This window comes from Theropithecus gelada, chromosome 6, assembly GCF_003255815.1.
Source record: "Theropithecus gelada isolate Dixy chromosome 6, Tgel_1.0, whole genome shotgun sequence".
Classification (NCBI taxonomy): Eukaryota; Metazoa; Chordata; class Mammalia; order Primates; family Cercopithecidae; genus Theropithecus; species Theropithecus gelada.
The window spans coordinates 75,605,562-75,621,035 of record NC_037673.1 but is presented as its reverse complement, the minus strand read 5'-3'; the positions used below and the strand labels follow the sequence as shown (position 1 = coordinate 75,621,035).

The following is a 15,474-nucleotide window of genomic DNA, read 5'->3' as shown; positions in this document are numbered from 1 at the left end:
ATCCCAGCACTTTGGGAGGCCGAGACGGGCGGATCACGGGGTCAGGAGATCGAGACCATCCTGGCTAACACGGTGAAACCCCGTGTCTACTGAAAAAGAAAAAATACAAAAAAAAAATAATTTTAGTTTCACTTCAGACACTTAAAATGTACACGTTTGTAAAGTGGTTTCTAGAGTGTTATTTTATGTTTATGTTACTTGCTTTGGTGGCAAAGTTGGCAGTCAGACCTAGGTTGAGTGTTCCAAATGGAAGACCCCATGTCAGGTAAAAGGTAAATTACCACTGATGGTTATATTATAGGAATCTTTGTTACGTAGTGTTTAGAATAACTCAGTTTTTCTTCTGTTTCACACTACAACAGTCAACACAGAAGGTTTCTGTGACACTAAAATATGTGGAGATTTCTCCCCACCAGCAAGCAGGCAGGAAGTTCCGCAGTGGGCTTCAATTGGGTGTCCTCCAATCCAATTCGGATGCTCCAACTGGAGATAAGGTCAGATCCCACAGGTTGAAGGCTCAATTCCACAAAACAGCCCTACCCTTCCCGCTGGTCACAAGTCCGGCCCCCCAGAACTTCTGACCAACTGTTAGGGCTCCCACAGTTACCCCTTCTTTGGGATGGATTAATTTGATAGAGTGGCTCACAGAACTCAGGAAATACTTATCTTTACTAATTTATTACAAAGGATATTTTAAAGAATATGAGTAAACAGGCAGGTGAAAATATGTATAAGGCAAGGTCTGGAAGGGTCCCGAGCTTCTGTCTCCATGGAGTTGGTGTGGCTGGGTTCCTAACATGTGGATGAGGTCGTGTTCACCTTCCTGTAAGCCTCCAGCTCTCAGAAAGCTCTCTGAACCATGTCCTTTTGGGCCTTTTATGGAGACTTCATTACACAGGCATGATTGAAGTCATTACACAGGATTAAACCATTGGCCCTTGGTGATCAACTGTCATTTCTCCCATTCCTCCCATTCCTGGAGTTTGGAGAGTGGGTCTGAAAGCCCCAACCCTCTAATCCTACCTTGGTCTTTCTGGTGACCAGCCCCCATCCTGAAGCTGCCTAGGGGCTGCCAGCCATTAGTTCATCATTAACATACAAAAAGACACCATTTTGGAGATTTCAAGGATTTTAGGAGTTGCTTGCAAGTAAATGCAGATGAAGACCAAATACATATTTCACAATATCACATGTGGTCACCCATATTTAAAAAAAAACCTCAGGAGGTTTCCAAGTTGTAGACAGAAAGATATCGCGATTATCATATCACATCTAAATAGCTTCTCAACTGGTTTAGGAGCTATTGTTGGCTGTTGATTCACCTCAGCACTGCTTGGTATCTGCACCCTACCTCTCTTTAGGGGCTGTCCTGTCAACTGAAAAATGCACCTGACCTGTCTTTTTACTATTGTTTGAATAGTACTGAAAATGAGCAAGACTCTCTCCTTAGGTCCTGGATCTGTTTGAGCCCCATGGCACTGAGCTGGAATCTGAGGGTCTTGTTCCAAGGGTGTGATGATGTGGGAGAATGGTTCTTTGAAATAGCAGAAATCCAGTCTGCATGGAAACAGCCTGTAGAGTAGAGGTTTCCAGTGATAAGTGTTCACTATTCTAAGGAGGTACACCACAGCTACCTGAGTTTTGCCAAAATGAGTGCTTCTGTGAGTTACAACTGGACTTTCTATTTCACTATGATGACTTTGTTTTTTCTTTACAAGTTCTAGATGAACATGGAAAAAATGTTACAATCTGTGTTCCTGACTTTGGTCAAGACCTGTACAGAGATGAAAACTTGGTGACTATACTGGGGACCAGCCTCTTAATCGGATGTATCTTATATTCATGGTAAGTCTTGGGAGTTACTCAAGGCCATTTTTGCAGAGTTTAAAATTGCAGGAAAAGAACTGAAATAACTTTCAGTTGCTGTGAGGCTGCAGAAACAAATACCATTTGAGGAGGGGGGAAAACAACCACAAGTAAAAAGGTGAAGAGCATGAACTCTAAATATTTGAACTTCATTTACCTTACTTGTTTTTATTTGGGGTCAGTAAAGCAAATATATGGTATGTTGCAGCACCATTGCCTAACACCCTTTAAAAGATGGTTGAATAGTAGTTTGCTGTACCCTTACTGGAGGGCAGGGGAGCACAAAGTAAAGAAGAGATAGAATGTGCCAGCATGTCCTGGCAGCTTTCTAATCCAAAGGAAATAGCTTTGTTCTGCTGTTGATGGAAAGAGTACAAAGTGCTGCATGCGTGGTCATTCTGTTCAGACAGGAAATGTTCCTTCTCTTTTCTGCTAAAACCCACAATGCTGTTGTTCACTAGGCAAACCAGCTCCTCCAAAAGTAGATGTGATACATAAGTGGGCTGTGTTTCAGATGCTTGTGGTGGGTGTTATTCCACCTTTAAAAGGCTTAAAAGATTGCTAGAGGGAGAAAAGTCAAGGATAGAAATGGCTAGTTAATCTGGATATATATTTTGCTGATAACTAAGCTTCCCTTTGACAGTAACCTTTTCACATTTAGCCTTTACTTCTGTGTTTACATTTTGTTAATGTTCAGTGTAAAAATTCAATTCCATTGAATTGAGTCATAGGCACATTATAATCTTCCTTTTTGCTGAAAGTAAGCACTCCTGGTGGCGATAGCTTGTATAAATACAATGTCTTTCTGAGCATGTTGGCATTTTCTCTTACCTCCTTTAACAGCTTCTGCTATTAGAAAGGGACCAACAGGGACACAGGCGTTTTGGAGTCTGTTTGCTCAGGGTCATGCATCAAGCCATAAAATGCTTGTTTTGCAGGTGGGTGTTAAGATGATGGTTACATACATTCATTGTTGGCCTGTGTGTGACAAAGTGACAGAGTCTCCTTGTTGCATAATGGACTCTGGTGACTTCTTTCTGGCCTTTCAATTTTACTAATTCCTAAGTTGTTCACTGAGTACCTACAATACAGGAAGCAGGCTGCGTGGTGCAGTGGCTCACACCTGTAATCCCAGCGCTTTGGGAGGCTGAGGCAGGAGGATCAGTTGAACCCAGGAGTTTGAGACCAGCCTGGACAACATAGCGAGATCCTGTTTCTTAAAAAAAAAAAAAATCAGGCATGATGGCGCGTGCCTGTGGTCCCAGCTACTCAGGAGGCTGAGATGGGAGGATCACTTGAACCCAGGTGTCTAAGGCTGCAGTGAGCTCAGGGTAACTCCACTCCAGCCTAAGCAACAGAGTGAGACCCTGCCTCTTAAAAAACCAACTATGAAGATATTTGACAGAATAAAATCATATGTTTTTGTGGGTTACTGGGTACCTACGAGCATATGAAAAAAAATATATTTGCCATTGGCCGGTGCGGTGGCTCACGCCTGTAATCTCAGCACTTTGGGAGGCTGAGGTGGGTGGATCACCTGAGGTCAGGAGTTTGAGACCAGCCTGGCCAACATGATGAAACCCCCATATCTACTAAAAATACAAAAATTAGCTGGGCGTGGTGGTATATACTTGTAATCCCAGCTACTCGGGAGGCTGAGGCTGGAGAATTGCTTGAACCCAGGAGGTGGAGGTTGCAGTAAGCTGAGATCGCGCCATTGCACTCCAGCCTGGGCAACAAGAGAGAAACTCTATCTCAAAAAAAAAAAAAGAAAGAAATTCCCTTTAGATAAAGTAGAGTTTGGATTTGCCGTAAACCCTTCAATGGAAAAGACGGCAAAAATTCTTCTTAGCCTCCTGCATAGGGTTACCACACACAGGGCATTTCACAACATGGAATTTTCACCCTATCATATTTTCTCACTATTTCTAGCAGGTGTAAAGAATTCTTCTGAGTTGGCCCTTGAGTGAGAGATGATGAATAAAATGTTGTCTCTTACAGGACTGAATCACCATAGTGGAGATTGGCAAGGGCTGGTCTGGTATTCCCAAAAGGTGTCAATTTTCAAAGTTGATAGCTACTAAAAAAAAAAAAAAAAAAAAAAAATCTATCTAGATGCCAGCAACAAACATTGTTATTGAATGGGTAAACCACAGAACTGCAGTGCCTGATGGGATGAGAACATATAAAACTACAGACCCTACAAAGTGGAGACGAGGACGACCAGTCTGCTCTGTGGGTACTTCTGTAATGTGTAGGCAAGAGCACACTCTGTGGGCTGGGCAGTTAGTGCCCCCAGGAGTTAGTTCCCCCAGGGCCCATGTGATTGATGTTTGCTGTAATTACCCACTGCAGCTCTTCAAGGAGTCAGCTTTAAGAACACTGAATTCAGGCTTACTAGGGCCTGGGAATAAAAGGGATGCTGTAGGAGTGGGAGTCAGCCCAACTAGGGTTTTTTCAGATCTGGACTTCTGAAGAGTTTGTTTTCCTTCCTGACTCAGAGGAATGAAAGGTTGGAGGATGTTACAAAAAGGCCACATCGTCTGGGTGGGAACTGTCATTTGAACATAATTGCAGGAATATCTAGGATTCTTGACAGAAATTGTAGGAAGCCAGAGACTATGGATAGTATGTAGGTTAAAGGGAGAAGAAGGCCAAGATTGCCTGGGGTCCACTCTTTTGTAAAGTTGTAGAAGACTGGGAAGCTCCCCAGCTCCTCTCTTTCCCTTCACCCTCCAGAGCCCCCAAGCCCCACCCCCAAATACTTGTTTCCTTTGGGGTGTCTCCGTCCTGACTCTTGCAGCTGGGGCACCCTCTAGACGTATGTTTTAAGGTTTGTAGCCTCAGCTCAGAAGAAGGGCTCAACCCAAACCTACTCCCTGCCTTTCTGCCTGGGGCCGCCTTTTCTCCAGAGCCTCCTTCCATTGCACCCAGGAATCATTGCTGTGAAAGAACATCATAGCTTGGACCCCATGTAAGCCCTCACCTTGGTCCACTTGTGGGGTTCTCTGATGACTCTTTTTATTTTTTTAGACAAAAAACAAATTTTTAAGGCAAGTTCTCACTATGTTACCCAGGCTGAGTAAACTCCTGTGCTCAAGGGATCCTCCTGCCTCAGCCTCCCAAGTAGCTGGGACTACAGGCATAACCGTGGCACCTGGCATTCTGTTGACTCTTTCTCTCTCTCTCTTTTTCTTTCTTTCTTTCTTTCTTTCTTTCTTTCTTTCTTTCTTTCTTTCTTTCTTTCTTTCTCTCTCGCTCTCTCTTTCTTTCTTTCTTGTCTTTCTTTCTATCTTTCTTTCCGTCTTTCCATCTTTCTTTCTGTTTTTCTTTCCGTCTTTCTTTCTTCCTTCCTTTCCTCCTTTCTTCCTTTCTTGACAGAGTTTTGCTCTGTCACCCAGGCTGGAGTGCAATGGTAAGATCTCAGCTCACTGCAACCTCCACCTCCCGGGTTCAAGCGATTCTCCTGCCTCAGCCTCCTGAGTAGCTGGGATTATAGGTGCGTGCCACCACGCTACCATGCCCGGCTAATTTTTGTATTTTTAGTAGAGATGGGGTTTCACCATGTTGGTCAGGCTGGTCTTGAACTCCCAAACTCAGGTGATCCGCCCACCTTGGCTTCCCAAAGTGCTGGGATTACAGGCGTGAGCCACCATGCCCAGCCTTGATGGCTCTTTTTATAGGCCCATCCCTCCACACCCCTTTAGTCTGGAACTTTGCTGTGACAAATCCTGGTCTCCACAAACTATTTCTTAATTCCTCCCTTGGTCTCTGGATTTTGACTGAAATTGTTATTCTGTTGCCTTTAATTTCAAACTATCAGCGTGGAGAGGATCCTGGAGTTGATCAGGTCAGTCTCCTCATTGTACATGTAAGGAGGCATGGAGTCTATACCTGTAGCTCTCTACTTCCAATTTTGGGCAACCTTTCCTTGAGGCTTCTTTGCGGGAGTATTTAGGGACACTGATGGATAGTCTCTCCCTGCTCTTTTTCCTCAGATGGCTTGGTGTAATGTCCCCTGAGGGAGAAAGATAAACTGGATGACTTGCGTAATTATATTATTACAAAGCATTTGCGCCGTAAAGTTTCCTGGCCATTCCACTTTTATCTGTGTTTAAGAGAAAAAATAATTCTTAATATTGAACCATCTTTGAAAATATCCTTTTAAATATAAAACTGGAAAAAGTAAGCATCTTTATTCAATGTCAAACAACTTCCTAGTTTGAAGTGGGTTGGTTTGCAGGTTGGTGTGATAGCATTGGCGAGGGGGTTGGCTTACAGTAAAAAAAGTTGGGAAATCAAGGAAGGATATTTATTTTCTTGGTACATTCTGGGTCTTTAAGGGGTGGGTGGGGAAAGGAGGGGGGAGATTTGTATCTTCATTTTGGGAATTCTGCTCTGGGCTGCCTGCCAGCTATAAATCTTCAAGTTAGAAATCTTCCACCCCGTGGCCGGGTGCAGTGGCTCATGCCTGTAATCCCAGCACTTTGGGAGGGCAAGGTAGGTGGATCACCTGAAGTCAGGAGTTCAAGACCAGCCTGACCAAAATGGAGAAACCCCGTCTCTACTAAAAATACAAAATTAGCCGGGCATGGTGGTGCATGCCTGTAACCTCAGCTACTTGGGAGGCTGAGACAGGAGAATCGTTTGAACCCGGAAGACAGAGGTTGCAGTGAGCCGAGATCGAGCCCACTCCAGCCTGGGCAACAAGAGCGACACTCTGTCTCCAAAAAAAGAAAAAGAAATCCTCCACCCCATGCCCCAGGTTCACAGAGAGCCCGGGTCTCCTTTGGGTTCTATAGCACAGGGGATCATGACTGATCTTTATCATTGCACAAAGGCTGGGAATAGTCATGGGATCTGTCAAGGGACTGCCCTGTACGTTTGTCAGGGAGGCAGAATGTGTGATCTCCAGGAAAGTTTGGACATGTTATTTAGAGATTTTCTGTGCTCTAGTGGACTTTGGCCAGCTTCAGAAGCATCTGCAGTGCCAGTGTTGAGGGGCACCTGCATTGTCTATTCTTCTGCCAGTGTGAAGGGGTTCTGAGCACTGTAGTGGTTCTGCAGGGAAACAGGGCATGGCTATTTTTTTTTTTTTTTTTTTTTTTTTTTTGGCTGTCACCATGACTGCAGAGCACTGCTGACATTTTGGCCGGGTTGGGGTGAGGTGGCAGCAGGCAGAGACAGTAAACACACTGTGGTGTGTTAGACATTCTCCGTACAATAAAGCATTGTCTTAACCCAATGCTGTAAGTCTCCCTCTATCCCCACGGGAAATACTGAATTAAAGTCACACCTATCTTAGCCCAGGAAGAGGAGAGGTAACCCAGGAATTGTTTTATAGCAATTTGAGCTGTGTTCACCAAACAGTGGTCTTTGTAATAGCCTGAATGCAGATAATAAGAATTTACTAGGCTTTAAGAGCTTATAAAAAAAAACCTTTTCTTGATAATTCCAAGAAGAGTGTTGTATGGAGAAAGGCTACAACTGAATAAAGATCTTTTTTTTTTTTCCTGCAACATCCACCTCCCGGGTTCAAGCGATTATCCTGCCTCAGCTTCTCGAGTAGCTGGGATTACAGGTGCCCCCCACCATGCCTGGCTAATTTTTATATTTTTAGTAGAGACGAGTTTCACCATGTTGGCCAGGCTGGTCTCGAATTCCTGACCTCAGGTGATCCGCCCGCCTCAGCCTCCCAAAGTGTTGGGATTACGGATGTGAGCCACCATGCCTGGCAACTGAATATAGATCTTAATGTAGGGTAACATCTACCTGTAGAAGTCACATGGCATTAGTGATGCTCTGAATGTAGTTCTTTTTAGAAGTAAAAACAAAACCGTCCCCATGTTAGGCTTCTTTGATGGTGAAGTGGCAAAGGAGCCCAAATAAAGAGCTTTGTTTTCCGGAAATTATGTTAATCCAAAGAATTTATAGAGTAGAATATTTACTCTTGAGGCTTTTTCTTTTTGAGATAGAGTCTCACTTTCTCACCCAGACTAGAGTACGGTAGCGTGATCTCAGCTCACTGCAACCTCTGCCTCCTGAGTGTCAAGCGATTTTCCTGCCTCACCCTCCTGAGTAGCTGGGATTACAGCTGCCGGCCACCACACCTGGCTAATTTTGTATTTTTAGGAAAGACGGGGTTTCATGTTGGCCAGGTCTGGAACTCCTGACCTCAAAGGATCCACCCACCTCAGCCTCCCAAAGTGCCGGGATTACAGGTGTGAACCACACTGCACCTGGCCTATTCTGAGCCTCGTAAACAATGAATGTTACCTTTCAAATGAAAATTTCTGATACTGATCTCTTCTTAAAATTAAAAACTTGTATTTTCCCCTCTGGAAACTATACACTGTACTAAATCAAAACTTGTATGCGCAGAATATGTGCCCCTCTTTTTTTTTTTTTTTGAGGCAGAGTACCTCTGTCACTCAGGCTGAAGTGCACTGGTGTGATCATGCTCACTGCAACCTCCCAGGCTCAATCTATTCTCCTGCTTCAGCCTCACCAGTAGCTAGGACTGCGGGCATGTGCCACCACACCTGGCTAATTTTTGTATATTTTGTAGAGACAAGGTTTTGCCATGTTGTCCAAGCTGGTCTCGCACTGCTGGGCTCAAGCGATCTGCCTGCCACAGCCTCCCAAAGTACTGAGATTACAGGTGTGAGCCACCACACCCAGCCGGGCCACTGTTTTTTTTTTGTTTTTTTTTTTTTTTTTTTTAATTTAAGTTCTAGGGTACATGAGCACAACGTGCAGGTTTGTTACATATATATACATGTGCCATGTTGGTGTGCTGTACCCATTAACTCGTCGTTTACATTAGGTATATCTCCTAATGCTATCCCTCCCCCCTCCCCCCACCCCCCGACAGGCCCCAGTGTGTGATGTTCCCCACTCCCACCCTGTGTCCAAGTGTTTTCATTGTTCAGTTTCCACCTACGAGTGAGAACATGCGGTGTTTGGTTTTCTGTCCTTGCGATAGTTTGCTCAGAATGATGGTTTCTAGCTTCATCCGTGTCCCTACAAAAGACATGAACTCATCCCTTTTTATGGCTGCATAGTATTCCATGGTGTATATGTGCCACATTTTCTCAATCCAGTCTATCATTGATGGACATTTGGGTTGGTTCCAAGTCTTTGCTATTGTGAATAGTGCTGCAGTAAACATACACGTGCGTGTGTCTTTATAGCAGCACGATTTATAATCCTTTGGGTATATATCCAGTAATGGGATGGCTGGGTCAAATGGTATTTCTGGTTCTAGATCCTTGAGGAATCTCCACTGTCTTCCACAATGGTTGAACGAGTTTACAGTCCCACCAACAGTGTAAAAGTGTTCCTATTTCTCCACATTCTCTCCAGCACCTGTTGTTTCCTGACTTTTTGATGATCGCCATTCTAACTGGTGTGAGATGGTATCTTATTGTGGTTTTGATTTGCATTTCTCTGATGGCCAGTGATGATGAGCATTTTTTCATGTGTCTGTTGGCTGCATAAATGTCTTCTTTTGAGAAGTGTCTGTTCGTATTCTTTGCCCACTTTTTGATGGGGTTGTTTGATTTTTTTTTCTTGTGAATTTGTTTAAATTCTTTGTAGATTCTGGATATTGGCCCTTTGTCAGATGGATAGATTGCAAAAATTTTCTCCCATTCTGTAGGTTGCCTGTTCACTCTGATGGTAGTTTCTTTTGCTGTGCAGAAGCTCTTTAGTTTAATTAGATCCCATTTGCCAATTTTGCCAGCCAGGCCACTCTTAAATGTCGGATCAGGTGTTGTGTTCCTTGGGTGCGCAGTCACCGGGAGATGTTTCTGTCTTTGTCTGACCAGGCACACAGGAGGTGGAGTGGCGTGGGTCTGGATTAGCATCCGTCGTTTCAAAGCAGAAATGAAAATGATGCTGTTGTGCTTGAGCGGATCACAAAAGAAGCAGCAAACTTGGATCTCAGTGGCTTCTGTATGAGGAAAGCGTTTTATTGTTTATCTCTGTCTCATTGATCTCTTCTCTCTTTGGGAAAGAGGATGAGATTGCACAGTGTTGCTCCATGGGGTTCGCTGGATTGAGATGAGTGTGTGTCCCACCTTCCCACGAGCAGACCAGCTTCTTGAGTACCAACACGCCCTGCCCATGTCAGGCCAGCTCAGAAGCTACCTGATGGCAGGATTGTTGCCTGTGTCAGTGAGTCCCCAGTGCTTAGAATCGGGCCTAACACGTAGTGGGCCTTCAGTAAATATTTGCTAAATCAATCTCTAAAGTTAGCTGGAACGCTAAGTATGGTATATATTTCTATTTGCTTAAAATGTTCTGTGTTTTTGTTTTGTGGAGACGAGGTCTTGCTGTGTTGCCCAGGCTCTTCTCAAACTCCTGGCCTCAAGGGATCCTCTCACCCACCCCTTCCTCTCAACGTGTTATAGGCATGAGCCACTACCTCTGGCCTGTTTTTGTTTTCAGAAAAAATAAATTATTTTGCCCCCTGCAAGGCAAATTTTCTAACATTTTACCTTTCTAGGTCTCAGGGAAGTGGCAGAATTTTTTATTACATCGACTGCTACTCTGTTAAATTTCCAAACAGCAAGCCTTGTTCTGCTATAGACTATCACAGTAAATAACTGCGACTTTTGCTTTCACTCCCTTGCTTTCTGTTGCCATCTCTGGGTTCGTTGCTTTTGATTCCCTCTGAGCAAGACTAGTCAAAGGGAGGGAAAGAGAAAGTGAAATTAGAAAACTATTCTAACGTTTGAGGGAGGAGAGGCAAAAAGCAATACTGAAAACCAAGATATCTTACTTCTCTACCTACAAACTTCTTTGCATAAAATGATCTAATGCAATCCGTGTAAAATGATATCAACTATAGAATCAGCCAGCCAATTTTGGAATAAGGAGAGATATTAAAATAGATTGCTTTGATTTAAGTCACCTGAACGGTAGGTTACATCTCGTCAGAGTACTGGCCAGCCGGCTTTCGCCTTCCTTCCATGTTAATAAGCCCAGCTGACTTTTGTTTGTTTCTTAGTTTGACATCAACAACAAGATCGAGTTCCGACGCTCTGCAGGGGCGATATGCAGCTCCTGAACTGGAAGTAAGTTCATTTCCTTTTCCTGTTCTGCTTCATCTCAGAAGATCCATTTCTCAGGAGGACCTTTTGTGTTTGTGTCTTTATCAATCTGCATTCCATGATCCTGTTTTTCTGCTTGGGAAAAAAGAGATTTTTGTATAGGAAAATAAATGCTGGCCGGATGTGGTGGCTCACACTTGTAATCCCAGCACTTTGGGAGGCTGAGGCAGGTGGATCACCTGAGGTCAGGAGTTCAAGACTAGCCTGGCCAACATGGTGAAACCCCATCTCTACTAAAAATACAAAAATTAGCCAGGTGTGGTGGCTCACACCTATAGTCCCAGCTACTTGGGAGGCTGAGACACGAGATTCACTTGAACCCTGGTGGCAGAGGTTGCAGTGAGCCAAGATCATACCACTGCACTCCAGCGTGGGCAACAGAGTGAAACTTTGACTCAAAAAAATAAAAGAAAAAGGAAAAATAAATGCTTTCCTGCTTTCCTTTGTATGCTATGGGATTAAAATGAATCAGTCCATTCTTGATTTTCTGTAAGAAAGCTGGCCTTTTGGGTGGCATCCTGCCACTCGCCCCCAAACAGAGGCTTGGGTAACCTTGTCAGGCTGCACCCTGCACTCTTCCCTTGCCATAATGGGGTCTGGATGGGTTTTATTTTAACTTCTGATCCATCCACCTGTTTCATACTTGTCTGTGCCCTCCATACACAGCATGGCTGTGAGATTATGTAATAACTGTTTGGAAGGAAGGAGAGAGGAAAGGGAAGGAACTGTATCTGCTCTGCCTGACGCTGTTGAACGCTGTTGACACTGTTGAACTGAATGTCAGTTCCATCAGGTGGGCGTTTTGTCAGGCAGAGTGTTATGAACAGTACATTGGTTGCCTGCACATCCAGAGCCTCCAGGTGTTCAGCAGGTGCCTGTCAGTCAACAAAATGTCTGTTACTTTCTTAATTGTGCAAAGGTCTTTCTGGGGCTCTCATCTACCAACATCAGAAGGGTCTAATCAGATGGAGGCAGCCAGGGAAAGACTCAGCTGTGACCCAAGAATGAAAAGAACCAGGGGTTCCAAGCATGACTAAGACTTACAGCACTTGCTATGTCCCAGGCACTGTTCTAAGTTCTTCCTATGTGATTTCACTTAATCCTCATAAAAACCCAGTGACGTGCTGTTACCTCCATTTTACAGAGGGGAAAACCAACAGAGTGAAGTCATTTAAGCCTCACAGGTTTTGATTTGCCAGAATGTAAACCGTGTACTCTGGCCCCAGAGTCTGTGTTCTTGACCACTGCTGCCCAGGAGCTGAGCTGCTGAACCCTGGTTCTTCCTGCTGACTGGGGGCAGCTGGCATCCGGCCACCGTGTGCGTTCTAATAGCTTTCCGTGGATGGAAAAGCCCTGGTGTCTGTCCAGATATGGGCACTTCACTCTGCAGCTGGATGTCTGGGGATGGGATGGTCTCTCTTGCACCTGACCTGGAGATAGTGAGCCATTATGAAGGGTTGTCAGTCTGCCAGCATCATTCTCCAACTCTTTCTGTTGCCCAAAGGAGAAAACTGTGCTGAGTTTGAATAGGTTACTGCCTATTATACAGAAGAGAATGGTCTGTAGAAGGGGTGTTTGTTCTCACCATTGACTAGGTGACCACCTGCTGAGGTTGTATGGTTATGGTTTCAATGTCCCTATTGTGTACAGAGTTCAAGCTCAAAGAACAGCAAGTCTCCAAGTTAGATTGAAGAGAGGATGTTTTTCTTCTCAGTCCAAGGGAAAATGTCCTAGTATTTCCTTCTGAACTGGAGAGCATGCAGGATGGAAGTTGGTTTGCCCTCCTGCATCACATTTCACAGGATACAACTTTGAAAGTGAGAGTTCATAGTTTCTTACAGTAACTTGAGCTTCAAAAGAACTAAGACCTCAGCATACCGTGTCTTGAGCCCACTGAATGAATTAGACCATGCCACTTAATCCAAGCTCCTGTTAAGGCTAATACCTCTGTTAAAGGTTTCCTTGCCAAGCAGGGAAACAAGGGCTTGGCCTTGATATGCAAATGAGATGAAGGCTCAAGCTCTCATATTCTCATCCTTGGCTCTCTGTTCTTTGTAGTTGAAATATCTTGAGCCACAAAGTGCTAAGGGCACTGCACTTCCCAGGCAGTCTTCATACTCTGTTTACCAGAGTCTTTCTGAAATCACGTACTTTTTTTCTTTTCTTTTCTTTTTATTTTATTTTATTTTTTTGAGACAGGGCCTCTGTCACCCAGGCTGGAGTGCAGTGGTGGGATCACAGCTTACTGCAGCCTCAAACTCATAGGCTTAAGCAGTCTTCCTCCCTCAGCCTCCCAAATAGCTGGGAATACACATAACCTGATTTTTTAAAATTAAGTTTATTGTTTTGAGTAGGTAAGAAATAATGGCTGGGCGCGGTGGCTCACGCCTGTAATCCCAGCACTTTCAGAGGCCAAGGCCGGCAGATCACCTGAGGCCTGGAGTTTGAGACCAGCCTGACCAACATGGAGAAACCCTGTCTCTACTAAAAATACAAAATTAACCAGGTGTGGTGGCACATGTCTGTAATCCCAGCTACTCAGGAGGCTGAGGCAGGAGAATTGCTTGAACCCGGGAGGCAGAGTTTGCAGTGAGCCAAGATCGTGCCATTGCACTCCAGCCTGGGCAACAAGAGTGAAACTCCATCTCAAAAAAAAAAAAAGAAAAGAAAAGAAATAATGATTAAAAAAAATTCACAGGGTACCAGAGATGCTTCAAAGGCAAGCATTCCCTCCATCCCTGTCCACGGCCCATGCAACAGCTTGATTTTGATAGGAAACATGGGTAGGCTGCTTCCAGATTCCTTCGCTTTATTATTTCAGATTCTACCGGCTTCACCAAGCTCCTAGACACCACGTGTTACTATTGTGAATCATGGATCTTGGCGTCCCCATCCTGCATTCGTCTGCCCCAGCTCTGACACTAAGCTAGTTTGGTGACTTTGGCCAGTTAACCTGCCTGACCCGTTTCCTCAGCTGTACGCAGGATAATCATAAGCCCAATGCAAAGGTCAAAGAGGATTTAATGAAACAGCATTGAAGGCAAAGCACGAGAAGGGAACACCGGGGGAGTGGGGCTCTTGTCACATTCATTGGGTTTCACATTAAGTTCTCCAGAAGCAGAGGCTGAGGCAGTTTGTTGCGTGGGGTATTTATTAAATTCAGCACATGTGGAGGGAGAAGGGGAAGGAGGCAAAATTGGGCAGAGGGTGAAGTTGAAGGACAGTGCAGCTGGACAAAGCCTCCCTAACCCCAGGGGCCATGATGGCATGGCCTTTACCCCTGCTGTGATCAGCCAGTCCATGGCGGTTACCCAAGAAGGGTAAAGGAGCTGCTGTCTCAAGGCTCTGCTGCCAGCATTCACGGTAGCAGGAAAAAGCATCAAGTCCATGGATGAGGATCTCTGGCACATGTCCCTCCATGGTGTTTCCTGTCACCAACGCCCAGCACACCTGGAAAAGAACAGTCCACATCTTTTGAAGGGATACATGCAATTCAGGGCCTGGGAGGTTGTTCAAATAAGGGTTACTGCTGCCTTACTGAGGTGGACTAGAAATAGAACACAAGCCGCCTGACTGTTGCTTTTGCTTTCACAGATAGCCCGCTGTTGTTTTTGCTTCAGTCCTGGTGGAGAGGGTAAGCAGAGTACTTTTATTCTTTGCATCTGTGTGACACTGCGGTCCCATAGCTCTAATCTGTTGTCATTTGGGATTCAGACACAAATAACTTGAATAGTAAGGGGAAATTTATTCTAAAGCTGATTGACTGCTTGTATACTTTTCACATTCTTCCTGAAGGATAGCTGAGTTGAGTTTGTGTTGTTATTCTGGTAGGGAGAATCAGTCCAAATTTTTGTTTATATGTAAGTTAAATTATACAGTGAGATTTAGAGAATCAGAAAGCACATTTTAAAAAAAGGAATGATTTGGAAAATACCAAGAGGTCCTGATACCTTATTTTGGGGCCATTTCATTCCTTCACCTTACTTTCCTTCTTGGATTGAAGGATTCCAAGGGCTTAAGAACTAACTCTTGTTTTACTCTCTCTCAGTTTCTGCAAAGCTTATAGTAAGTTTTACGTCTTTAGGGGTTTTTAAGGGTTCTCTTTCTGTTAAAATAAATGTGGCAGACCAGGCGCAATGGCTTATGCCTATAATCCCAGCACTTTGGGAGGTTGAGGCAGGTGGATCACCTGAGGTCAGGAGTTTGAGACCAGCCTGGCCAACATGGCAAAACCCTCTCTCTACTAAAAAATAATACAAAATTAGCCTGGCCTGGTGGCGTGCGCCTGTATTCCCAGCTACTCGGGAGGCTGAGACAGGAGAATGTCTTGAACCTGGGAGGCGGAGGTTGCAGTGACCCATGATCGCACCACTGTACTCCAGCCTGGGCAAAAAGAGCAAAACTCCATCTCAAAAAATAAATAAAAACAAATGTGGCATTAGGTAACTCTTCCTATTATGGGAGTTGCTAGGGTGGGGTGGGGGTTTTGTGC

The 15,474-nt window shown here is 44.5% G+C and overlaps 1 protein-coding gene across 3 annotated transcripts in view; it reads left to right on the top strand.

Annotated features, from left to right (window-relative positions):
• SERINC5 (serine incorporator 5) overlaps positions 1-15,474 on the top strand; it is a 146,786-nt gene that overhangs the window by 98,695 nt on the left and 32,617 nt on the right. For all 3 annotated transcript variants that reach the window (XR_003119906.1, XM_025388616.1, XM_025388615.1), the window contains exons 8-10: positions 1,719-1,845; positions 10,880-10,946; positions 14,577-14,616. Coding sequence is in view for 2 of the 3 variants with exons in the window: in XM_025388616.1 (XP_025244401.1) it covers positions 1,719-1,845; positions 10,880-10,946; positions 14,577-14,616 (234 nt within the window). In the remaining variant the exon portion in view is untranslated. The remainder of the gene's footprint in view (positions 1-1,718; positions 1,846-10,879; positions 10,947-14,576; positions 14,617-15,474) is intronic.